Genomic DNA, 26,013 nt, shown 5'->3' on the forward strand with positions numbered 1-26,013 from the left:
GAAGACTGAGAAATAAAAAGACTTCATAAACAATACTACTCCTATAAAAGAATGCTTGTGAGTAAGTGTTAACTATCATGATTGCTATACACTTACACACTGCTAAGAATTATCCATTATGGGGGATTACCGCTTTTCCAGACAGCCCAAAATCTGGAGGGGGTTGCAGTTTGTGTGTTTCATGGTCTGCCGCTATGTACAGACGGAGTGACTCTTGACTATTAAATACAGTAGTAGCTTAAGACCCAGGAACTTCGCCTTACTTAGGTGCAACACTGGGCTGCTTTCAGGCCCGAGCTGGCACCTCCGTAGTGCAGCACTTGCGCCATTTGGGCGAGCACAGAGTGGATCTGCCTGCGCCAACACACTGCAGTCAGATCACGGTAATTCTGCACACCGATCGACAGATACTGTATTCCTAGGTAATGCACTACAGCACACAGAGCAGAGAATAGGTTCAAAGTGTATGCAACATTTTATTGAAAAAATACGAATGTTCTGTACATAAAGTACAGCTCAATGGGCTTGATAAAATCTCCAGAGACTTATTGGTTAATAAAAGGTCTTCTTTTCTTCTTTTTCCTCTACGCACATAAAACATACAGTGAAGCAGCAGGTCCCCTGTTCTTGTGCAAGTGCAATCCCATCGCTGTGTGTGCAGCATAGCGCCTGGCTCTACACACTGGACTCCAGCATGCTCAGTGTACTTTGATGGATGGTCTGCAAGAAATTTAAAGCATGGAAGAACTGCACAGGACTGGTCCTCCAATCCACTGATGATTCAAAATTTCTTATGAAATCTCTGTATTCCTGCATCTGCGTATCCAATATGTCTGACAAATAAATACAAAAATAAATAGGGATCTGGCCTCACAGAACCTCAAGTCTCAGAAGCAACACAGTTTGTAGCAAGCTACATACATAATTTCAACTATATCAACATAATTTATTTAAATCTCTATCCATAAATGTATTAAAAGTATAAATTCTTAATCCAATACTGAGAGTTTAGTTCTGGAAATAAACCCAGAAAAACAAAGTTTTTTCAGTCCTCTCTTACAATTTAGTGTGCTTTTTTAGAAAATGCTTTATAGCTGAACTTCAGCAGAAACTAGCTGCTATATAATGTAATTCTATCCCCCAAACCTAATATAAAAAGCTTTTAAAATCTTTTTACAGTAACTGACTTTCATGTCCTAACTTTACATACAGTTACTAAAAATACTGCACATAGCAGTGTTGTCTAAAAATAGGTTTAGTGTTAAAACTACATGCACAAATGCCAGAATACCAAAGCAGAAACTGAATAATGTGGCAGATTCACAATTAACTTGTGTTGCTAATTGGATGGTGTAACAATACTGCAGTCTCAAAGATGTGTGTGTTGCAGATGGAAAGACAATGAATAGGACTGGGTGAGGAGAAAGTTAGGCAAAAAAACCTTTTTTTCTTCTCCATTTAAAACTGGAATGTCCTTTATCACCAAGAAGAAGTGTTAGAAGCTCGTACTGAATCAGGAGTAAATGGTGATGACTTCTCGGCCACCTCCTCTAACAAGTAATACTCTCTCCAAACCCTCAGTCAAGACTTCAAGAAACTCCATATCTGTTTCAGTAAAGTCAAGGACAAAAGTAATGTTAAAACCAAAATACATAGTGATTAGCCTGCCTTACAGAACAGTAATAAAACAGTACATGCAGAATGCTGTAGGCACCTAACCCACCTCCACCAAAAACCACCAAAACATTTCCTAGTGTGTATTTACTGCAACTCGGGAGAGAAGGAATTTTTCTATATGCAAATTTTGAAAAGTCTGGTTAATTTTTTTTTCCCAGCTACTAAGATACACTATTTGTGGTTGAAAACATTTTTAAGAGTTTATATTGTGAAATATCTCACTAGAAGAGGCTGAATGAGAGATGAGTTTAAAATGTACTGCTTGACTAAATTTGAAACATCCTCTAGTCATCTGTGTAAACAGATATAAATACAAATTTAATAGATAGTAGTGGTACAGGGCTGATGAGAGTTGCTTATAAATGTATCAAACTTCTCATTTTATTTACAGATTTTAATATTACTAAGTTCACTTCAATACACTTAAAATCCCTAGGTGACTCAAACTTTTTCCCATTTTATATAAAATATTAGGCCTCTGACTGACTATTTAAAAGAGGAATTAGTGCTTTTATGTAGACTCGGATGCAGTTACAAAACCTACTTGCCAGCAGCTTGGCAAAATGCATTAGTACACAGTTCAGTCTTAGCCATATATAAACTCCAGTCTAACTTACTTTCACATGTTGCTCCTATTCAATAGGAACTGGTTTCACCACAAAGGCATAAGGGGGAGAGAAGAGTAGGAACATATTACCCCAAATGTGTGAGAAACTTCTCAGGTTTGGGGAGGAAGAGGCAGGGAAGGAATCCAATGGCTAAAAGTGAACTGTGTAGGTTAGCTTGGAAGCGGCACTCTCTCGCTCTTCCAAATGAGCGATCTGAACACGAGGTTACACAGTTAAACTCTCTCCCAGCTGCTCTTCATGAATTTTGCATGTTTTTCAGTCACAGTGGCCCAGCCTCTTCAGGGAAGGCAAGGAGCAAGTATCCTCACCCAACGTCACCCCTAGCCGGGAGTTTGCAAAGCTCCCTGGGCTGTAGTAGCTGCAGTTCCCCCCGTGCTGAAGAGGAGTGTTCTGGCCCCTTCTTTGGCCAGTTGGCTGTCGTCTAACAGCTGTTACCACTACCACCTCCTCCCAGATTTAGGGGGAAACGCAATCATTTGGTCTGTGATTTAAGGCCCATGACTTAGGTAATGTTTTTTGGCACAGGTTAATGCAAGGCTTGCTAGTTTAACGGTACAAACCAAGGCTGAAAAGCAGCTGTGGACAGAGAACTGCCATGCCAGCTGGCTCACCAGATCACACCCTCAGCTCTGGCTTTACTTAGACATGGTGCAAGTGCCTAAATACTGTAGGTTGGACTTCTAGTCTTACTAGAGCATCATACTTGGAGCAAAGCTCCCAATTCTGATGGGTGAGCACGTGCATGAGAAATGCCCTCTCCTTCAGGACTTCCTGCTCGCTCGAGTTCAGACATTCCCCGGCCCAGCACGCTGACTGCTGTGAATGCTTCCCTGCGTGTCTCCTGCATCCACTGTTGAGAATTGCTGCAGTCAGCATTGTGAATTGCACTCCTGGAAGCAGGTGACCAACCTTTAAATGATGCTGTATTTAGTATGGCAATGTCTATATTCCTTTCAGAATCAGCCTTCACTCCTGCCCTGGAAGATGTTAAAGGTTGTCAAATTGTTTAGCGTTTTCTGTAATGGCAGAATACTCACAAATGAATTGTGTCATTGTTGCCAAAGCCTGAGACTTACCAAGGTCATGGATAAATTAAACTGAATTCAGTAAGAATTCAGACAAGACTGACTTCATACTTCCAAGGCTTCCAGAGCAACCAGTGGCACATTTTACTTTAAGCAGTTACTGTACATGAGCCACAGGCCAGTACCCTCCACTCAGTGGACAGTTTGTCACATATTGCAGCTTGACAACATTTCTAGTAAAATAACTGCAAGCGCACAGATTGAAGAAAGATCTTGTATGTGGACCAGGCCTTCCCTTAAAGGATACAGTTTTCATCACCATCAGTATTCTTTGGAGGACCAGGCATGTTGAGGAGAACAAGTCTGGCATCATGGGACCTATTTACAATAACTTCATTTAGCTTCACTGCTGTGTGCATCCTTCGGACATTAGACTGGTTCCTGTTGAAGAATCACATTCAGATTTACTGTTCAGAAAAAACATGCCTCCAGCCTCTGAAAACTGAATGATTAAGAAGTCATTCAAAGCAAACCTTAAATCTCCTAAATACTCTGTTAAATGTCAACTCAACATACAGTAATATAATAAAGACACAAAAGAGATTTCTTGTATAGTTCTTCAGCTACTGCTATTCCGTCCTGGAGTCAGGTCTTCAGATTTCAAAGTTAAAATAGCCTTCAAGGAGGGCATTTTATACAGATCATACAGTCTTGCACAAGAAGTTAAAACCCATTTGCACAAGAGTGCATGCTCTCTGACCAGGGACATTTGTGGCTGCAGAGCCTTCACTTCGGGCAGGCCTCTCTGGATCCCCTTACTCCCACGGCAGCACCGACCGTGCATCTCAGGACTCAGTACCAGAAAACTCTCCGAGACCCTCAGAACTGAGCAGGAAACTGGCAGCATTGCGCTTGGCCCAGACTTTTCACAAGTGCACTTGTTTTGTGTTGAACAGCAGCTGACATCTCCAGAGAAAGTTCGATTTTCTGTGGATTGGCAGGTTGGAATGCAGCCTACAAACAGTGGGAAGCACGCCTGCTTATGGGTCTTTTCTGGTATTTAGTAAGGATTTTAACCTTTCCTTCAGTCAGGCACTCATCAGCCTCTCTGTCTGGCTGACTATTTGCAAGAGAAAACACATAAGATCTGAGCATCTTCGAAATCTCAATCATGCTTTCAAATTTGAGTAGCCACTTGGTTGAAAAGTTATGGGAGAGAAGGGAATAGATACAGCATGGTCTCATAAGCCTCTGTTCCTTAGGAAACCAGGCTAAAAGAGATACAGGATTAATTATTCAGAAGCCATCATCACAAAATAACATCAATTCATGCAGGAACAGAACTGGAACGTATCCTAGGGGGATTTTGGGCCAGGGAATGTTTCCTTGCTACAGGAAATCAATCATTATTTTGGTAATTTAAAAGGAAAAGCAAAACAGAAATAGACTCAAAGGCAGAATATATTCTCCCTTTGCAGCTTTGAGGATTTTCCACTTATTTTCTTTATTTTAATATATTAAAAACAGGTATTAAGAGAACCGAGTTGAATATGAATCTGTAGTTTTGTTGATTCAGCTTTACGTATTATAAGTTAAAGTAACTTTGCTTCTTTTCTGAACTTAGGTTTCTGATTTTAGGTTTGCAAATAAATAGTCTATATATACAGAAAATAGAAGATGCAATGGTACGATTAATATTTCTTATACTAACACCACAGTTTATCCACTTCGATTACCTCTCTGTTATTTCTTTTTTTTTTTTTTAGAGCAAGAACATCTCCTGTCTTTACCACGTCAGCATCAGAAAGCCAGGGACAACACAGAGGCCAGATTATGTTTACAGGAAGTGAGGAAGAAAACAGCACCAGAAACAATGAACTGTTATAAACTATGTATAGTTTTGGAAAAGTAATTGAAAACTGACGGTTTGGCATTCTCCAAAGTGACCTTTAAAATTGGCATCTCCACAGTTATCTGAAGATGTAGGCTATAAGAAAGCGGTTTGCTTGGTGTCCAGAAACAACATCATAGCAGTGTTGTAGAATTAGAGCTTCTCTAAATGAAGAATGTTTCCAAATCTTATGCCATATTCTGCTTGAGAAAATAGGCTCAAACTTGTAATTGTTTTCTTTCCTGATTTGGTTCTTGTCAGGATAACTCTTGTAGTTTTGTTGCATGTTATTTATAACGATACTTAGCTTAAGTGGCTAATCCTGCTCCCTTCAAAAGCATTGCTAAGATTCTGTTCAACTCTGACTCCTTTTCTGTTCTTCCATAGTTATATATAATTTTCCAGCTTTTAGTTGAGAAAATGAAATCTTCCCTCTCAACCATCTTAATGTACTTCTAAGTTAAATAACAAACTTACAAGTTTTCCCACTCTCTGAAAGCATGGAAGAGGAAAAAGTACAGGTAGTTAACACCAAATTCAGCAGAATTTCTACAGTATATAAACTATGTATGATTCGTCCTAAGAGAGACTGGAATTCCCTGATTTAGAAGTAATAAGCAATCTGGAACTTTGCCAAGTACGCAAAGCTGACGGTGAGTGGGCTCTTGATGCAAGATGTAATACATCAAAGAGGTCACAGGAGATTTGTGCCTTTTAATACAAAGCCACATAGAGCGCTTCACTTCCAGCTATTTGAGGGACTCACACATGGTAATACTAAGGCTGCTGTCACATGTCAGTGCTCCTACAACAGCGAATCTGTCTTCGATGATTTTCTCACACACACATATTCCATTCCCAGTCATTCACCACCATCTCCACTTCTAACAGATGCCACCAGCTCTTCCTTGCGGCATTAGACATCCGCACTTCCTATTAGATCAGTGAAATTTTCTTTTTCAAACATGTGTTTTGTTGAGGTTTTGGGGAGACAGGAGGAGGGTTATAATATGACTTAACAGCTCCAGTTTAGATTTTGACTATACTAAGTATAAATACTGAGGCATTTGTGTTACACTTAATTGGTTAGCAATTTCTCAAGAGGCTAACTGCTGTCCTTTCAGTAGTCAGGTCTCAGGCATACTGTGCAATCCTAAACCAAGGATTAGGCGGGAAAAAAGATAATAAAAGCACAGCACAACTAGACTTTTAGGAGGCGCAAGGTGTTGACTCTGACAAGACTCACGGCTTAATGCTGATCAGATCTCTAAAGGTTCCCACAGCACTGCTTCGGTTCCGCTTCTCAGAGTCACATTTTTCCTTTGTCCAGGTCATCTGAATGTTCTCGGGAACTGGGTCTGCCTCATCTTCTTCATCTGAGTACAAGCTCTCCAGACGTGCTATTGAGTGTCTATCCTTTACCAGCTGAGCCTAAAGAGCACAGGAATGACAAGGTGAATGCGGAGACTTTATTTTACCTTCTCTGGTTCCTTTTAAGCAATGGAAGACTTTTTGTTCCATTGTATCCTTCATTTTTTACAGTCAATATAGCATCTAGGGCAGCTCAGATATCAAACATCTGGCCTAGACAGTAATCTTACATACCAAACTGAGTTCAAACTGTTTTGATGGGCGTGAGCCCTGCAGAATTTGGACTAACAGAGGCTGAATCTATACTAGGAGAAAGAGACAGTCCGTCTCTCATCAGGAGACTGTCTGAAACAAGAGGCAAGTCTAACCCAAAATTGACAACAAAAAAGTTTGACGGACACATGCACAAAAATAAGATATAGCCTGCACCTTTCATAGCTAAGGGCTGCACCTTTCATAGCTAAACTGGAATGAAATTTGCAGTAGGAAAACAGGATATACTATAGTTGAGACAAACACCGAATATTCCATATAAACCAAAAACAAGGTCGAAAAAGGGTCATCCTCAGGTCCCTGAGCATCATTTACACTGCCAAGGGGAACACACAGATCGTTCCCGCAGCTTACATACCGCCATCGTTTTCCCCCAAACATTTCTAGTATGGCTTTGCAAGTGCAGCCAGGCTTTTCAGTAACTATATGCAATTTTTGGACACAACAACTAAAAAACCGAAAAGCTACACTAAAAGTATTTCTTACAGCTTTAGAACACAGGAGTCAAGTTCAAGCAGCAGCTATATAAAACACTAGCAGGAAGGCATTTTGTTTCATCTACCTCAGCAGTCCACAGCAGTCAACCACAAATGACATACCTCCCTTTCCCTCTCTGTTTTTGTCAGCCTCATTTGCCTCAGCATCTGAGATCTCTGCTCCATCATAAGAGTTCGCTCATAAGTATATGCTGAGATATCACTATTGTGCTGCAGAAATAAGAAGAATATTGCTCTCATAATCAAGCCATAAGCAAACACCACCATTTGCATCATAAAGTGAAAAACTGGCTCAATCCCTTACCATTTCTACCACTTCTACCTCTGCCTCTATTCGGAGTTGATAGAGGAAAGTAGCCAAGTCCTTCTTCATCTGTATGCTGTTGTCATCCATCTGGGCTACAGTAAAAATTCTCATTTTGCATTTTCTCCAAACCTGGTGAGGAAACATAAGCTCTTAGTACACTGGAGCCAATAACATTTTGCTCTGCAAAACAGAACCTTACCAATACAACCCACTCTTTATCAACATTGGTTCTGCTACTGGGCCGTGTCTCTTCACGCTGATGCACACAGAAGTAGGTAATAACAAATATACTTTTTCTAGCTCCTTACTTACTTTGTGCTGTTTGAGTAGAAAAGGAAGCAACATCAACATGCCTCCATCATGCACAATCCACCACACATCAATGTTGCCTTCATTGTAACGCTCATGGTTACTAGGGTAGAAAGACACGTTTTTGGGAACCAATAGGGCCAAATGAGCTGCAGTCGTGCAACGAACAGTACCTGCCAAAAATAAGAACAAACAGTTACCTCCAATGCTGCAAGGGTGATCTACGGTAGAAGAGTTACTCACTAAGCAAATGCCAGCAAACCATAAAAGTCATCACTTATATAAAGAAAAGCGAGTACAGCAAGGCTTGTACAGAAAGGTCAGACCAAGTGACATAGTTAGGATAAAACAGACTTTCAGGAATACAAGCCCTACTTCAGGTTTGAAATAAAAGCAGTATCTTCAAAGCCATGTACAAGGAGAAAGCATCTGCTCAGTTCTAATTTGACTGCATTAAATAGTTGGACCATCTGAGGCCTTGGAGGGAGGAGGGGAATGCAAGGAGAGTGTTAGCTCCAACAATAGAGAGGTGGATAATTTAGCACCTGTGAAAAGACAGAGGTTATAAAGGAAAGAAATTAGAGTTTGCCATAAAAACCAGTATGTCTCAAGTCCATCATTTTTTAAGCATTCATTACAGAGAGATGAGTTTTAGCTCCTACATTGATCTTTGAAAAAAACCTTTCATGGGTTTCCTTATCTAGGAAAAGTGATATTTCAAACAGAGAAGTTTTGTGAGAAATCATCTACTGGTAACAGGATTTGCTGGTTGCTTTGCCTGAAAGCATAGCTATATCTCTCCCCTCTGTCCTCAACCACATCAGCTGGTATCATAAGAGATATTTTCTTTCCCCTATGAAGCTTGCTTTAATTGCTGTATTTACTCGTTTTGTAACAGAAGTGTAAAGGCTCTAGATTACTAGATTTATTTAAAAACACTAGCAATGGCACAAATTTATCTGATTGCATTTATTTTCTAAGGCTTAGCTTTGTTAACTAGAGAATAAGTTCATGATCAACAGAAGAAACCACAAATAGTAGAAAACAAAACGGATTTCACAGAGATTCTGTTAAAACGCACAGCGTGTGCTGTGTATGTAATAAACACCTTGGTGAAGAATGTTTGATCACACAGAACCTTCAAAACTAACCTATAAATGTTTTCCATGACCTTGGATCTTCACTTTGCCTCCAGCCATATGGCCATCCCAAAACCACGGTATTGTGTTTCATGCCACCTAGTCCACAGGACTGAATCAAGTGGGCAATTCCTTCTCGAACTTTATTGGCTACAACTACTTGACAAAATCCTTTCACCTTCTCAATGTCCATCATATTCTTAATAGTCTGGAAGACAGACAAGGAAAAACCTCACAACCAAGTTTTTCTGCATCATTTGATTACAGTGTAAATTCCTGCTTCACACGTGCACAGATGAAAAGCATTTTAAGGCAAAGTTCTGCTCCCCTACTTTCCTTAAACAGAAGAGAAAATGCCCACTAGCTGTATATAATACTTGTTTAAAACATATATAGTTCCTTTTCAAGCATAATTATTTCTAACAAATTAAGATAGCTTTTTTCGGTTTGTGCTATAGTCCCTTATTTGTAAGAACAGTAATTGTTAGGAAGATCTGTTGCTATTTCACTTTCTAATCCTAGAACAACCACTTTTTATTAATCTGAGGTTAATTAGTTTCACTTGGATTTCCTGTTTCAGATTCCCATGTATAACATGCTGTTTTATTATACTCATTTTACATACATAAGCAGCAAAACCCCACATCTATCAATAATACCATACTTTGTTTAAAAGCAAAAAAACAAACTCAACCCATAGGCCTATGAAGTAGATCTCCATTTGTAATGATGTTCCTCTACAAAAAGTTTCTGGGGAAAAAAACAATGACATGGTATAACTAAACAGAGGTAAACAGGGCTATGGTGTCATGTTTATGCAGCAGGGAAGATGAAATGATACATTAACAAATTTTCAAGGCTATCCCTTCGTGTTTTTCATGATAAATTTATCATGACACTGAAAGAAAGAACACAGCAAATTTGCTAAGTTCATATCAAGAAACAATTCTTAGGTTCAGAAAACTACATATCCTCTTTTCTCCATTAATCAACGTACATAAACTCAAGGAGTGACTATTTTTTATAAATCAAGACGGTTTTATGCAGTAAGGCTTTTTATACAAGTTGCAAGCACTGGTCTTTCATTTGTCTGTTTGTGGCTTCAGGAATGTAACATGTTTGCAAACTCCTTACTGAACAGGTGTGGGACTACTCAAGTAATCCTGTATTTGATGGAAGTCTTACTGATGTATCTTTTTCCATGTATGATCATGAAATTTTTCAGTTATCTCTCCACTCACCCCTCTTTTTCCTTCAGGAATTTGTCTAAAACACTATAATTTATGTTTAAAACACTGACCTGCTCAGCAGCCTGGGCTTCTCCATAAGTCTCCAAGAAATTCCCCTGGATCACTGATCCTATGATAGTCAAACCTTTGCCAGCTTTCAGCTGGGATGCAAATGTCAACAGTCTAGGGTATTTTACATGTAAATCTTCATCGAGTTTCAGAAGCACCAGCAACTGAGGCCTAGAGAAAGTAAAAATGGGAATGTAATCTTTATTGACGTTTTACAAAAACACTTTTAACAAACTGTTATGCCAGTTGTGCTTGAATATTAACTCTGACACCAGCAACAATGCAGTATGGTCTTTCTATAACTCACACATTTAGGAGAGTTCTAATTAATATTAACTTTATTCCTCTTGACTCAAGGCAGATTTGAAACAGTGAGGGAATTCTTCTGCTGTACCATTTTGACAGTACTAAAACCCTTTCATGTACTTAGCTTAAGAGACTTGCATTAGTGTCTTATTTACATTTCATTTTCAAGGCTCTGTTAAGTACAACTAGAGCACACACTGTATTCATGCAATAAGCCTCTCCCTCCAGATCTATTTGGATATTTGTTCCAAATATTAGGGAAATATGAACATTTTATCTAAACATACAGATCCCACCTGCCTTCTGTCCCTTAAGGTACCACTACAAATCAGTTAAGCATTTTCTCTCTTAAGCTATGATTAGGCACGTATAAGAATATATAGAACTCTTATTTAAGGCAGACTTCTGCTACTCTTGTTCAGAGCCTAAGAGGAGAGCTGCGCAACCCGTAACAGAGAAGAGTGTTCTTGCCCACATAGTTTGGCTTCAACGCACAAGGTGAGAGGGAGAAATGTTGGCTACTATTCCAGTTTTTAAGCCTAGAATGAGAGCAGTGACTTCTTCATGCACCCCAGGCAAATTGCCTGGGTCTCTGGGCCTCTGTACTCACAGGTCTCTGTAGTTTCCTCAGGTTTCACTTCTGAGCTCACCAGAGTCTGATTAAGGATCCAAAGCGTAAGAAAAGTCTGCCCATACAGGGCCCACACGGTAGGGCTAGGTTAGTGCCAGGACAGCTTATACAGGCGCATTGGGTTTTACATTCTGGGCATTTCAATTCATTCACATAGACCAAAAACATCCCCTTTGCCATTCAGTTCAATTCCTTGCATGTAAGTAGATAATCACGACTGATTGCGTTTTACTAGACTAAAACGAGTACCTCCAGTTCTTTGTGTGCGGAGGGCCCTCCTCCAGTCTGAGTAAGGCGTATCTTGCTGCACTGAGTGAAAGACCCCGGATACCATCACCCCACTCCTTCTCCGCACTGTGAAGGACACACAATTTAGCCAACATACAGTTGCATTTAATTGCACACTTACAGCTATGTTAGAGAAATCATTACCTTATAATGTTATGCATACCATTTATCAGATGTATACGCATGTGTGTATCACATGTATGTATAAGTATGCATCACATGCTACGCACCACATGAGCAAAATGCAAATATCTGATGTATGACAACACCAGCTTTCTGCGTTTCATTTGTAACCAATACTCCACTACAGATGAGGTTTCCCAAGCCTAAACACACACCAGGCCTTTCAGTACATGATTTAATAAAATAAAGTCATACAGCCACACGCCCAGCCTGACCCCATAGGATATTAGCTATCTCAGGCAGCCTAACCAAGGATTCAGCTTTTCAAGGACCTTTCCCCCCGTCATCCCCACCAAGGACTGTCCTTTCTCAAGGACAAACCTTTGCACCAGATAAACTGGATTAAAAGGTGGCTGCCTTCAGGTGTTCTGGGCCTGAAGTAATGGTGCGTGATAGACAGCAGAAACACAGTCGCCAGCCATAGTTTCTTTCCTGCGATGTGGGAGTTTCACAGAACACCTTTAGAGGCCTAACAAAGCACGGCCCTAAGATTTCAGGGGCTTTTGTTCTGCACTGACACAACAAAACAATGACAAAAGTACTAACAAGAGAGAGTCTCCAATTCATGTCTCTAGACAGCGCCCATTCCTTCTCTTAACATGAAGGCTAAAGATAAGTTATAAAAAATAGACCCAATCTCCTTCCTGTCCTCTTCTAGCCACTTAATACTTACCCTTGATATTCAATGTACTTGTATATCATGCCCGCAATAAGCATAGCTACCAGGGCATAATACCAAGATGAAATGAACATCAATGCCAGGCAAATACTCATGCCTAGAAATGACAGGGCCCTAAAACAAAAAAACAAGGATATTAGTGAGTAGTGGGGGAGAAAAAGTTAAGAACAAGTCAATTTTTTCTTGCTTCCCCCCTCCCCCCCCCCCAAATTCTAACATCCTGTTGGGGGAACGAAACTCTCATCCCATCAAGTATCTTGGTTCTGGTCGACGATAAATATTACATTGTTGTCCCTTTGTCTAGGACACATATCCAGAAAAACAGAGCATGCCCATCACCCTCATGGAGAGGGTTCTTCCAAAACCCACCTCACAGATCACAGACTAGGCGTAGAGCGCACCAGCCACGTGCTTACCAGTGATAGTATTTAAATCGGGGCCGCCAGTTTGGAGTTCTAAGAAGTGTTTGCACTGCACATGCTAGATTAACAAAAAGGTAACACATCAAGAAAAACCTAGAGATGAGGGAGAAGGAAAAAAACACACCCTTCAGCATACCCATTTATACACTTTGGCACATATTACAATCACATGCATGACCTACAGCTAAAATTCATCTGCCTTGTCATGTGCCTACCCCCCAATTTTTTATTAGCCTGAACTATCAGTGCAAAGTAGTTGGAAAAGTATTTTAATTGGACCTAGCTAGATCTCTCTCTGCAGCATTACCCTCATCTTTCACAATGTTATGTTAAAAATAACATTTTCCCAAAGAAAATAATAATCCAGAAATAGCAAAAATAAATTTGTTCACAACATAAATCAGCTTGTTTCTGCTCTGGAGTATGTGTAAAGCCAGATGTCAGAGAATTCATAGAAATAAAAGTGGAACTTAGGTTCCAGCAATATGCTTTACTGGTTTAAGATATGGTTCCGAAAAGCAATCAGATTAGCAAGACCTAAAAGCATATCATATTTATTTTATAGCAACTGCCCCTCTTACATTGAGAGAATCGGAGCCACCATGTCAAGTGAAGCAATAAGGATTCCCAGCTCAGCAATTAACGCCGTTAACAGAAGAGCCCAGGTTGGTTCACCATTTGCTTTGCCATGGCCAAAAACCTGAACAAATAGAAATATTTCAGCTTTCGTCATTAAACATAAAGCATGCTTGCCAAGTATTTCATGACGTTATAACAACAACAACAAAAATTATGTTCAAAAAACAGCAGTAATTTGCCTACATACTTTTTCTCTAGAGCAAGGAGCCAAATAATTCTAATGGCTTTCTCTGCTTCACTGAATTAGATGTTAGATTTCTTCATAAAATTACCATATGTCTATTCAAACTCCTTTAAAATTTTTCCTAGTTTTTAATAAAAGAAAACAAAGCATTAAAATTAAAAAAAAAATCAAGATCATCTTCATTTAAGTGTTAGGCAAACTGGGAAAAATAAATCTGATTTCTAAGAATATCAAGTCAAATCGTTGGAGAGTTGCTACGCACAGAATGCCATTCTCTAACATGTACAAACCCAGAGGAAAGGAATAATGTTGTCCTTCGCTATGGCTTGCAGCAGCCGGGGGGCCCCAGTAAGGCTCTGCAAACCTGCCCCGCAGGTGGAGAAGAAGGAGCCTATCACGATGACCCACGGCGAGGGCCAGGAGAGGGTGCCCACCACCAGGTTCTTGTTCACTGCGTCACCGTACCTGCGGGAAGAACGGCGACACATTCGTGTTTCAAGGAGCATTTTGATTATCACGTTTGGTTTTCTGGGTCGGTTTGGAGATGTTATTTTCTTGAACGGGAAACACAGGAATCAGCAAACTATCTCAGTTACTCCCAGTACACAGATAGGAAGTGTCTGTAGCCTGACTTTAGCAATTTGAACCCTTTCTTTTGACTATTTATTCCAAAACTCTTGCTTTATTAACAGAGTATTATTTCCTACTTTCAGCTTGTAAGATGCAGTTCTTAAAACAAAAAAAAAAGTTCCTTGTTTGAAATACCCAACCAGTGATGTTCTCTGGATTTTTTGCTTTAAGCCTTTTTGGCATGTGGTAAATGGCCACAATCCAGTATCAGACACTCCTACAGAAGGGTGTGGGCTGCTTCTGCTTTTTTTCCAGATAGAGTTTTATTCACAAGCACTTCCCTGCTTCTCCACTGGAAAAAGACTATCGTCATGAGGGGAGATTTCAGAAAACGCACTTGTAAAATCTAGCACTTCGGAACACTGTTATTGGATTTATAGACTGAAGTGTTTGAGAATTAATAATCCGAAGGCAGAGATAACCAAATACCAATTTTATCCTGTTATGAATCTCTGGCTGGGTTTCGTAGTTTGATTTGCATGCAAGAAAATGATTACAAGTGTTATGAGGAAATAGCTCCTCCTAACGTGTACAGACACAAGTGTGGGCTAGCCACCTATCCTTTAAGATTTTCCTTTGCAATAGGTCAGGGAATATATGTTATACTGGCCCTTGACTTAGGGGACCATGGTCAGCAAGTGGTTAAAAATAAATAAATAAATAAAATAAATAAAGGCAGAGTAATGCAAGCTATCTGCTAACATACCATAGGCTGAAACTATTTAAGCTATTCAGCAAAATATCATTGATATCATCAGTACTTTACAAAAATCAGTAATAAGTTTCTCAGTAGGTGATGAATCCAGAAAAGTTTGTAAACTCAATTTGTAAGAAAATAAAGAAATAAAGAAAAAATTTCTAAAGAATAATTTTGCCAAAACCCAGGAGCTAAAAAGAGGACAGAGTAAAAAAAAAAAAAAAGAAAGAAAACAGCAGGAAAAATAAAGAAGATTTTTGCTATATTACATGTTTCCTCTATAAAAAATAAAATCCATAGTTTATTTGGGGGGATCCCGTTTTGGGGATCTGATCTTTGAACAGAATATCCCTGGCAAAACAGGCAATGAGGTGAAATAGGTTTAAAAAAATTAAGACATAGGATTTAAAATCTGAGGGAGCCAGGCTACAAAACATTAAACCAAATAGAAGGAGATTCCCAAAACATCCTTTACCAAAAGGCACCCAGAAGCAAAAAAAAATAAAACAAAATAAAAAGATGCAAAAGAACATACCCTCCCTGCAAAAAGAAAGGAAAATGTTAAAGCAGTAAAACTTAATGGTTACTTACTTATCTCTCAGGACGACACCTTCTATGCAGGCTCCAAATAATAATACACAACTGAAGTCTTGAGTACAGAGTGTGCTAAGGAAGTAGGATTTATTTAAACAGGGCAGATGTAAATAACCACAGAAAACATTGTGAGAAGTTCAATGCATGCCTCTGCCCTATGACATTTGCACAGCAGCATCTCTTATAAATACTTGATAAAGTTGCCGAGTAAATTAATGTCTCAGTGCTCATGCATACCTTTTAATATTAAAAATGATAAACAGTTACTGTTCTAAGATTCAATTTTTTAAAAAGCTAATTTTAAAAAGTAGGATAAAGGAGATAACTTTAAAGGAAATAATCTTACATGTAAACAGCAATTTAATCTGCTATTAAGATAAAACAAAAATTCATATTAAAATATCCGTCCCCTTCTCCTTCATCCAAAGATGTTTTGAATGGATAGCAAACCACGTCATCCAGATCATCAGTAGGTCTTTGAATATGGCTTTGTTATTAAGCTGGACTACTTCCGCACTGGGCAATACAAAATATTTCAGGTCTTTTGGTCTGTCATTCCAGTAAGTTTTTGACCTTGTGATTTAAGTTTACATGGATGTATCAATCCTAAACTCTACCTTCTGTCTCTAAAATGTAATTGTAAAATACAAGGAGTAATAAAAGGGGAAACACTGATGGCTTCTAAAAATTATGGTGTGAACTTTCCACTGGGTGGCGTGTTAATATCTAGGTATAAAGTTAACCAGCAAGAAAAAAATTTTGAACTGAAAAAAATTGTTTGTAGCAGAGGGCTGGAGGTGATGTCTGAAACTGTTTTAATATCTATAACGTTCAGGGGAAACACAGAGTATTCGGTACAGGGCCAGTTCCAGAAGCAGCACCTGGAAAAGGCTGTGCTCCTAAGGAGCTGGGGCAAGCGAGCCAGGAGCCCAAGTTACAGCTTGGCAAGGTTTGGCAAAAATCACGGCTTAAAACAGCAGAAGTTCCAGGACAGGCACCATCTCGGCCAGCCACCCTTCAGGTGGAACTTTTTCAGTAGCTCTTACAAAGAGATCCCAAAGCCCTTGCCTATATTAATTGCCTCCCCACTTTTTTTTAAATTTCCGACCTCAATAAACTGTAGTTTAGGGCATCAAGAGCTTGATGAAGTCCAAAGACCAAAGCAGGATAGAAGAGAGAAAAAGGGCAGCCTTTCCTAAGCAAAGCTCCCATGGACCTACGGCCTCAAGAGTTTAATCACACGTGAAACCTGGCATTTACAGCTGGGACAGAGGTTGTTCCTGCAAACACACACTCGGCACCTAGAAACTGGGTATCACGAACACCCTCATACTCTGCAAATTCAGCACTCCAGTCTCAGGGCAAACAGGCTGGGAACAAATCTTTCACAGCTACGGTGAATACCTGGAACCTGCTCCTGAGCACAGTGTTTGTAAAACTTCCACGCACGCTAGCCGGGGATGCGTCTAAGAACCATGAAGTAACATTAAATCAGATGTGTTTAAAACAAAACAAAACAAAAAAACAACACCCCACCACACCCACACAAAACACACACAAACAACAAAACCCCACACCCTACACTGGTGAAATCCAAGGAGCGCTTAGGGAACATCCAGACGGCTATACTAAATTAGTCTAACTCTGGTTTTTCTTACTTTAAGACGTTCAAGAAAGCACATACTGCTTGATGTCACTCAACTAAAAGGCCTATTTGTTTAAGAAACGGAAATTTATGATCTCCACATTTCAGACATTCCCTCATCTTAATGGTCCACTACATCCTAAAAAAACAAAACAAAAAACCCCACTACTTTTACTCGACCAGTCTGAGAAGCCATAGACCAGCGTGTAGCAAAGAAAAGCAACTGAAATGCAAAAGAACAGAACAAAACAAGGCAACAATTCAGATGCTTTCAGCTCAACCACTGTCTCCATTTGCACTGACAATTTCGTCAGCTGAAAGCAGTTCCATGGATCGGATACACAGTCACTCATCTGAGACACGATGTGCTAGGACTCTGCTAATTTTAAAAGGATACAGACTAGTGATGTGGTGACAATGGCAAGAATTGTTCCAATGGGAATGGATTTCTGTGCATCTTTGAGGTCCCCTGATCTGTTTGAACCAGCCATGATGCCTGAAAATACATTTTGGATGTAAGATCAAAGGAGCAAAGAAAGCTCAGAGACCCAAGATGCCCTTTTTTGCCCAATATTCTCACCGGTCACAGAAGGGAAGAAGATGCCAACCAGCACCATGAACGAAGTAGCTATATCTGAAAGCACGTACAAATGAAGATTGTTCTTCTGACCTGCTGCATCAACGGATGGGTGATGTGCTTTCTCCAGTATCTCTCCTTTCTCCAAATAATTGCTCCATAAGTTGTCTTAAGGTTATTAACACACCACAGAAAAGAAAAGCATGTTTCAGTTCAAACCTGTTCTCATAATGGGACTATGACTGAAGATTACAAATGCAATTCAGTGATCAACACAAACTAGACATATACAAGTTACATGAAAGAAAATTTCTACTTCATGTTTTCAAGAGAATCTGTAACAAAAATAGTAAACTTGTATGAATAGCCTACAGGAGGTTAAGCATATTTACCTTTTATGCTTTAATATTACCAAAGGTAACATTCTTTTAATTTCACACTTATTTTAACCCCAAGAAATACATTAACCATTTCTAATGAACCACCATACCCACACGTAGTGATTTGGAGAACCCAAAGTAGCAATACTGACCAGATTTGTGGATAAAAACTAATCTGTTTTTAGACAGTCAAAGAATTAGAGAATTATATGGTTGGCATATGAATATATTCTTTGAAATTTCACAAATAAACGCTGAGTCCGTTTTAGAAGCCAGACTAATGGCTCCTGTGAAAATGGGAACTTTAAACACTCAGCACCTGCACACAGCAACTGCCAATGAACACGTTTCAATGATATTAGATTCAGGAACAAGCAAAGGAGGAGACATTTTTATACACATGCTCTTATCCTTCAGGACATAGACTATGACTCTCCAGTTCAGACAGGTTAATAGAGCTCTGAAAAGTGATATCAACTTTGTCATGTATTGCTCAATTATAATTGACTTTCTACTGAAATTATGAGATATACAAGGCGAATTTAATCAATTTTACAACACACAAGTATGTATCAGGAGGTAAATGCCATCTACTCTTTTAAGGATTATAACACTTGGTTTTCCTCATTAAAGAAAATTTTCTTCACTGTAATTACATTCATTTAGTCCCTCTTTTACCAACCAGCATGGAACAGTTCAACCCACTTCAACTACTCTGCATGTCTCCTCTTTTAAGGCGAGGTAATTTTCTATCATACCTTTTAAAATGCCACTAGCAGCTCCTGGAATCCCTGCTATCTCTGACACATTGTTGAGTAGGAAATATTCATCACAGTTGGTGGTTAAGTTTGTATTGAGGCAGAACAGCTTCCAAAGCTTAGATGCAACAGTAATGTTATCCTTAACTATAGTTTTGGCACAAACATCAAACTGATCTCTTGACAAAGTCCTGTTGCCCAGCATGCAAATCCTGGAAGGGAAACATAAAGAACACCTAAATAGTTACTGCTATTAGGTGGCACCTGGAAATGAAATCCCCCCCTCCCCATCGTTCTCCCTTTATATCATTTTAACTTCAAGTGGCTCTAGCCTGCTCCATCAATTCTCAGCTTCAGGCAGATGCTAGTAGTAGAACAAGGACTGTATAACTCCTTCCTCTAAAAGTCAGAAGTATAAAAGCCACTTTTCCAACAATTTTGGGAGAGGTATAAAAAAGCAAAATCAGTATAGTTTAATGAATTGAGTATCAATGATTATGCAACATTTTTGCTCTCATTTAAACAGAACTATTAGAAGGGAGGAGAATCAAATATTAACAACATTCCAATGATTAAAAAGTGTTAAGTTTCTCTCGATATATTTATTTAGAATAGTGTTACCCCAGTTTCTGTATAGCAGCACTTAATCTTCAGAATTAGGAACATACATTTCAACCAAAACAAACAAGGTTCTTGTCAGAAGACACAGTGCATCATTGCTAAGCCTGTCTGTAGTTCTATAATCGGGTAAAATCCTCCTCTGCCTGTGAGTGTCACCAAACCACAAATATGTTTTATTCCAAGACTGAAGATTTTTAATCCACACTCTACAAGTATGGTTGCCCGAGACATGGCGCTACAACACAACTGCTCACTGTCACTAAGGAGTTCATTCACCTGCTCTTTCCAATCTCTTCCCATCCTCCACTCTCAGTTCTGCATTCCCTCACTTCCTTTGAGCCAGCCCCGGCACTCGGACACCAGATCTAACTTCAAGCGTCAGAAAACTTCTCCAGGAAAAAAAAAATATAAAAATTTTATATATATAAAAATATAATTATTTTCTGTCATTTTAATGGGTTTAAAAAAATTGATTCACAGGTCTCATCAAGCATTAAAGCCAAGAAAATGGCAGGGACAGGGCTTTCTGCAGGGTTCACAGGCCTGTAAACTGTAGCTTCAGTCTAGCCTTCCCCTCTAGAATTAAAAATCAGTACTGTATCTGCTTTCTGCAGCAAAAGAAAGAGGAATACAGCCTAAAGAAAGATAGGGAGAAACATTCAAGAACAATCTAAGAGATAACAAGGGCAAGGTAGAGACACTTATTTTCACTACTGTAAATCTGCCATTGTTGTAAAACATTATAATTGTTGGACCCTAAATATCTAAAGTGAGCACTTGAGGGCTGTGACTACTTAGTTATTCTTACAGCGTCTTGAGATGTGAGTAGTTACACAGGCTCGACTACCCTATTTCCATTCATCACTTGTCAACAGGATCAGGAAACACTGCTTGCATTTCTGTTAAAACACATGCTTCTATATTATTTCTACTCCAGCTTGGCGTTTAATACACTGTATTCCACATTTAACTCTTGCTGTGTCAAGAGACACATGTTGTGTTCAGAGCAAAGCGACTCATGCCGCAGCCTCGTTTGCGTTCAGACCAGAAGCAAGTTTTGCCGGGGCTTTGGCAAGGCCCCGCGCATCGCGCCTCCCGCGCTCCTGAGAGCCCCCGTTTCTCAGCAAGCAGCTGCACCACACTGCCGCAGTTTCCAACCACGAAGGCAGCACACCATGTCTGACCGGCCTGGGGAAGCAGAGCAGCCACACTGCTTCCTGCTGAGAGCACTGCAGTAAATAACCCAGCAAAGATCTAGCTAAACGTGAACTGAACAGCCCTGGCCTAAGACAGGGGATTGTCCTTGTGGGAGGCAGAGAAATGTCAGCCTCCATCAACCTGGTATCCTCACCAGGAGGCTTCCTCTCACCAACACAGTTAAAGAATGTAACAGCGTGTTTATTTTAGCCGAAGAACTTCTATTCCATGGGCTCTGCATACAGAAAACTATATACAGCGACACTGAACCCCTCTATAGTCTCCCATTGAACGGTAGGCAAAGTTATACATACCCCCATGCAGAAAGATTACTCACGGAAATTCAGGTGGATCAAAGATGGACTTGATAGCTCCAGCATAAATGGACAGTATGGATATTACTACGCAGGCCAAGAAGAGGGAAGCAAATTTGTTAACGTATTTCACGCCTACAAAAACCACTACTGCCATTAAGAGGAGGAATACAGTTCCATACACCCTCATATTGTTTAGCATAGCACTGGAGGCATCATGGGCACCAGAAGGATGAAAAATGGCTGCTTGTGGCACAATATATGTCTGAAAGAAGAAGAAAGCAAGCTGAAGGAACACAGCAACAGAACTCTGTCTAAATTACTGTAATGATCTTTATTTATACCAGAAATGTAAGCCACTTTCCAATTTGCTACATGCTCTTCACCAGAAATCTGCAGTTTATAGAAAAAAGTCTGGGATAAAAGAATCACAGAACAGTGGGGGTTGGAAGGGACCTCTGGAGATCATCTGGTCCAACCCCAAAGGGCCATTCTATTTCAACAGCACAACTGAGCCAGCTTTACCAATTATGAGCACGTTTCTTTGATTAAGTCATACTTCCATATAGATTTTCAAGGAAGCTTCCATTCTGGATACCCACAAAGCGTGCGACTTTTAGAGGGCAGCACTGGGCACCAAGAATGTGTAGACCTGGTCTCCACCTTTGAATACATATATGACTATGAGACAAGAATTCTGCAGTACTTTTCATATGTTAGTTCTCTTAAAAGCAGTACTACTACAGTACTACTCACCAATAAAATCTCAATGGCACCGAGGATATACATCGCTCCTGCAAATGTTGTTCCCAAATAAAAGCACAGCCCTACAGCTCCACCAAACTCTGGGCCTAATGACCTCGATATCATGAAATAGGAGCCACCAGCTAGGAAACAAGAAAAGTGGAAGTAAAATAGTCATTTCTTAATGTCATAAATTTTAAAATACTCACAGCAAGTATACAACAAAATTATACATTGTGCATCTGCTTTTTTAGGGCTTCAATTAAAATATCTTTTTGTTAGCAGAGCGGTACCTAAAAGCCAAATAAATGAATCTTTAGCTTAAGTGATATTAACCAGAGATAAAATATGAATCCAGGCTTTGTATCCTGGCTTAAGCAAATTTCCGAGGAATAAAGCCATGTTAATAGCTTATAGCAACTATTTTTCCACAAATGAAAAGTTCGTTAATTACATTTACCTGGAACAACACCATTCGTTGCAATGGCACTCATTGATATGGTTGTCAGCATAGTCTGGGGTAAACAAGGAAAAGGAAATAATTGTGTCAACATTTTTTAAAATGTAACTTATTTCTTGTTAGAGCAAAGCTGCCAGTATTTCTACTTATTCTGCCTTGACAGATCATCTTCTGGAAAGAAAACAACAGTAACAGGAACGTAATCATTAAGCTGTTGAAACTTTTGCCTGAGAGACAATTGCTGCTTTATCAGGTCAAATAACAGGTCTCTGCAGACAAGCGTGATAACGAGTGCAGGTGTCACTGTCTGCAGAGCTGAAATTCCAACTACGGGCAGCCCAGCAGGCAGCGATGACCTGGGACGGGCTCAGAAAACAGCTGTTTGCTGAGCAAACACCATTTTTAAGACTATATCTACACTAGTTATAGTTTGCCAGTTTCAAATTACTACCATAAAAAAAATCTTATGCTTACAGGCATAGCAGAAGCATCTAGCATAAATCTGGCCTTTGGTTATGCACGCGTGTAAAGTGCAGCCTCTCCCAATTTTCTGAGAGTCTCACAAAGGTTACATCACGTGCATTGCTTTGACTATGTACTCACACAGCAGCAGCATAACAAGACGATCAGGAAGGACTGAAGAACTCCTGCCATTCCCACCATCCAAGTCAGCCGAAGGAAGAGAATAACCCCAAAGATATTCTGCATGCATGGTAAATACACCCCCATCAGGGTGCCCATGCTGGGTGACTGAAAAAATAAAATAAAATAAAAATACAGCAGCATTAACAGAGTAAGGCAGATCCTACCCTATTCCCCAGAGTTTACAAATTAGTTTCATGCAAAATATACTTTCGTAATGTTATAAATACAAAAGATTTGGAAGCCATCTGGAGTAACGTATAGTGCATTTCTCCCATTTTGTGCAGAACTAACGATCCTACCTTATTTATGTTCACATAATGTTAGCATCAGATTGTGAACTACTTTTGACAGTTTCTGAGAAAATACAAGTTAGTTAAAGTGCCATGGGAACTGCACATTACCAACATTCAATATAATATCTTAGAATTCTCCCTTGCCCGAAGAGTTATTGTCAGATCCCAATGACGATATTGAAGTGCCATTGATAAGGGTTTCATTTCAAGGAACATAGTAGCATTCCCTGTATTGGCACACTCAGCACCGGCAGCAACTCAGAGTGCCAAATTTCACTGGTTTTCTGCCAAGACATTTCACAGCTTCTGTTGTCTGAGGTTTTCTTTTGCATTTATACAGAATGCTGAAACATAGGGGGAACAGACAGTGCAATTTGTCAAAGGCTCATTCCTTTTCACACTTCTTTCCATAAATAAATCTGAATTCTAAAACATATTCCAGACAGACAGCATTTAAGGAAGCCCGTGAACAATCACCTAAGCAGCAAGATCATTTAAGGCAGGTGACAAGACTTGTTCAAGAGATGACTCCACACAGCATTAACTAAATGCAAAATTAAATAGGCAACACACACCATTACAGACTAATTAGCCATCAAATCAAAAGCAGTGGTATTTTAAGACAAGCATATTACTCTTAAACTGATAAAATGGCTGACAAAAACTTTGTTCTGGCCTTATCTTCTCTAAGGAAAAAGGTAGAGAAGCGAAGGTAAGGCAAGAGTACGTTTCTTTACACAAAGCAGAATCCTAGAAAATCAGATCATTATAATTTCAACAGGTCAAAACAAGCACCTTAAGAACTTAGTGCTTCAACTTTCAATCATACGTTTAAATGCAAAATTTCTTCACCCGCATTAGCAACTTGCCTCGCCTTAGCTGAAAGAGAACTACATCTAAGGACATGAGCTGAACAGTTCTTGGTTAGAAACGCTGGGCAACTGCTGACTGGATTTTTTTTTAATGTCAATTTTGAACTCCTTGTGTGACTAAAGCTAATTCAGATCATCTGCACTTTCCCACAAAAACACTGCAACTTGCGTAAGCTTCCTGAAGCCAAAGGGGCAACAGAAGCACTTGCTGACAGTTTGCAGCGGGCCTGGCTTAGCAGAATGAGGCCAGACAACTGCGTTACGAGTTACTCGGCTGCTCCAATGCCAGTGTACAAACCCCCCTAAAACTTCACCTACCATTTTTATAAAAATTACTGTCCTGTAGAATTATCATGATCAGTATCTCCTGCTTTGACAAGATTATGTATGAAGAAGAAAGAAGAAATATCTTCTAATACTAACTGAAATATCACTTGGTGCATCAGTACCCTGATGAGAACAAGGTAAGGATTTGGAAATGAATTGTCCCAACGCGGCAGGGGAAGAGGATCCTCTCAGGATGTTCTTCACCGTTTGCCTACCTCCTCAAGGAGGAGAGGCTTAGATATTTTTGATTCGGGCATCTTCTTCTGATTCAGCTTGGGTCTTCAACTGCATAAACATTAACAGCTGAGAAAAGGCTAAATAAGGGTGCCAGGCACCAGGCAGCAGAAGGTGCCTCGTATAAGGGCTTCCCGTTGTCACATTAACGTATTTGTAGCCTCATTTCATAAAGAGGCATTCTATGTAATTTTATCATCTATCTGTCAGTCGCCCCCCTCACAGCATCTCTGAACCCAGCAGCCAGCATCAGCTGAATTCACAGATGTGTAGATGTCTCTGAGGCAAAGGTCTCCCTAAGAGCTGGTCAGAACCGGCCCTGGGAGAAGGAGGGAGCCCAGCCTATTGCTCCTGCGTGGCGGAAGCGGGTGGAACGGTTGTTGCACACACTGTTGACAGCACCCCGACCACTACAAAAACAGGTAGGTTATAGGCCTGCCCATTACAGGTCTCCCAATACCTAGTTCCTCTGCACAAGGATTCATCTTAGCTTAGTTCTTTCTCATCTTCTGCTCTCATCTTCGGCAGCTTTGCTCTATCGTTCGGCCCCTTCTCCCCCTCCCTCTGAAGTAGTCTCTTAGGTGCATCAAGTTACAAGCTGACTTCAGCCGCAGCTATGAGACAACTGCAGAGCAGAACAGCCTAGGAGAGGCGTAAAGTGTCTGCTAGTGGACACAACCCAAGCCACAGTACTGCTAAGGGCACCGCAGGCGTAAAAGTTTGCTCTGCATTTTCTTACCCTGTGGAATAAAAAAATACTGCCAATAAAGAAATGATGCACGAATACTACTTGCACCAGCTTGTTCACAGAAATATTTAATACCAGTGATTTGCAACGACTTGACCCTTCTTGAAAGCATCTTATAATTAGCAGATTCCACTGCAGTAAGCGATGCTAAACCAGTGCTCTGGTCTCACCAGAATGCAGTCTCAAATACGGGAGGTATTGTGTCCAGTCTCAACAGCTACCAAACGAAAAAATTTAAACAATCCATGTTGCACAAAGGAAATAAAATACAAATACATTTTGATGAACACTGTTATAGATCAACTGACAAGGGACAGAAAATCTCTACAACAGTCTCAATTTCAATGATGCAGATGACGTTTCCGCATGTGTGGCACTCACTTTTATCAGCTGCAGATGCATAATTGATACAAATATTGATTTGACTCTGAAGGACACTGTTTCCTTTGTGCCAGTGTGATGGGTTATCAAAGCACTTGGCCGCAGGGCTCAGGGAAATGGATCGGTATTGACAGCTCTTGGGGCTGGG

General features: G+C 39.9%; 1 protein-coding gene across 5 annotated transcripts in view; it reads right to left on the reverse strand.

The window, feature by feature from the left end:
- Window positions 1-456: 456 nt before the first annotated feature.
- SLC12A4 (solute carrier family 12 member 4) overlaps window positions 457-26,013 on the reverse strand; it is a 50,316-nt gene continuing 24,759 nt past the window's right edge. The window contains exons 4-25 of one of the 5 annotated variants that reach the window (XR_010885298.1): window positions 22,969-23,115; window positions 22,366-22,420; window positions 21,918-22,048; window positions 21,185-21,426; window positions 19,030-19,241; window positions 17,895-18,059; window positions 17,712-17,810; window positions 15,667-15,724; window positions 14,039-14,213; window positions 13,507-13,625; window positions 12,920-13,018; window positions 12,498-12,617; window positions 11,603-11,707; window positions 10,419-10,587; window positions 9,131-9,326; window positions 7,983-8,152; window positions 7,668-7,799; window positions 7,466-7,573; window positions 6,469-6,653; window positions 3,639-3,772; window positions 1,442-1,605; window positions 457-720 (exon numbers count right to left, since the gene is read on the reverse strand). Coding sequence is in view for 2 of the 5 variants with exons in the window: in XM_067302602.1 (XP_067158703.1) it covers window positions 1,514-1,605; window positions 3,639-3,772; window positions 6,469-6,653; window positions 7,466-7,573; window positions 7,668-7,799; window positions 7,983-8,152; window positions 9,131-9,326; window positions 10,419-10,587; window positions 11,603-11,707; window positions 12,498-12,617; window positions 12,920-13,018; window positions 13,507-13,625; window positions 14,039-14,213; window positions 15,667-15,724; window positions 17,712-17,810; window positions 17,895-18,059; window positions 19,030-19,241; window positions 21,185-21,426; window positions 21,918-22,048; window positions 22,366-22,420; window positions 22,969-23,115 (2,913 nt within the window). In the remaining 3 variants the exon portion in view is untranslated. Of the gene's footprint in view, window positions 834-1,441; window positions 1,606-3,638; window positions 3,773-6,468; window positions 6,654-7,465; window positions 7,574-7,667; window positions 7,800-7,982; window positions 8,153-9,130; window positions 9,327-10,418; window positions 10,588-11,602; window positions 11,708-12,497; window positions 12,618-12,919; window positions 13,019-13,506; window positions 13,626-14,038; window positions 14,214-15,666; window positions 15,725-17,711; window positions 17,811-17,894; window positions 18,060-19,029; window positions 19,242-21,184; window positions 21,427-21,917; window positions 22,049-22,359; window positions 22,421-22,968; window positions 23,116-26,013 lie in introns of all 5 variants that reach the window. The other 4 variants (XR_010885297.1, XR_010885299.1, XM_067302602.1 and 1 more) reach the window with 4 other exon arrangements.

Source organism: Apteryx mantelli, chromosome 10 (genome assembly GCF_036417845.1).
Source record: "Apteryx mantelli isolate bAptMan1 chromosome 10, bAptMan1.hap1, whole genome shotgun sequence".
In the NCBI taxonomy this organism is placed as follows: domain Eukaryota; kingdom Metazoa; phylum Chordata; class Aves; order Apterygiformes; family Apterygidae; genus Apteryx; species Apteryx mantelli.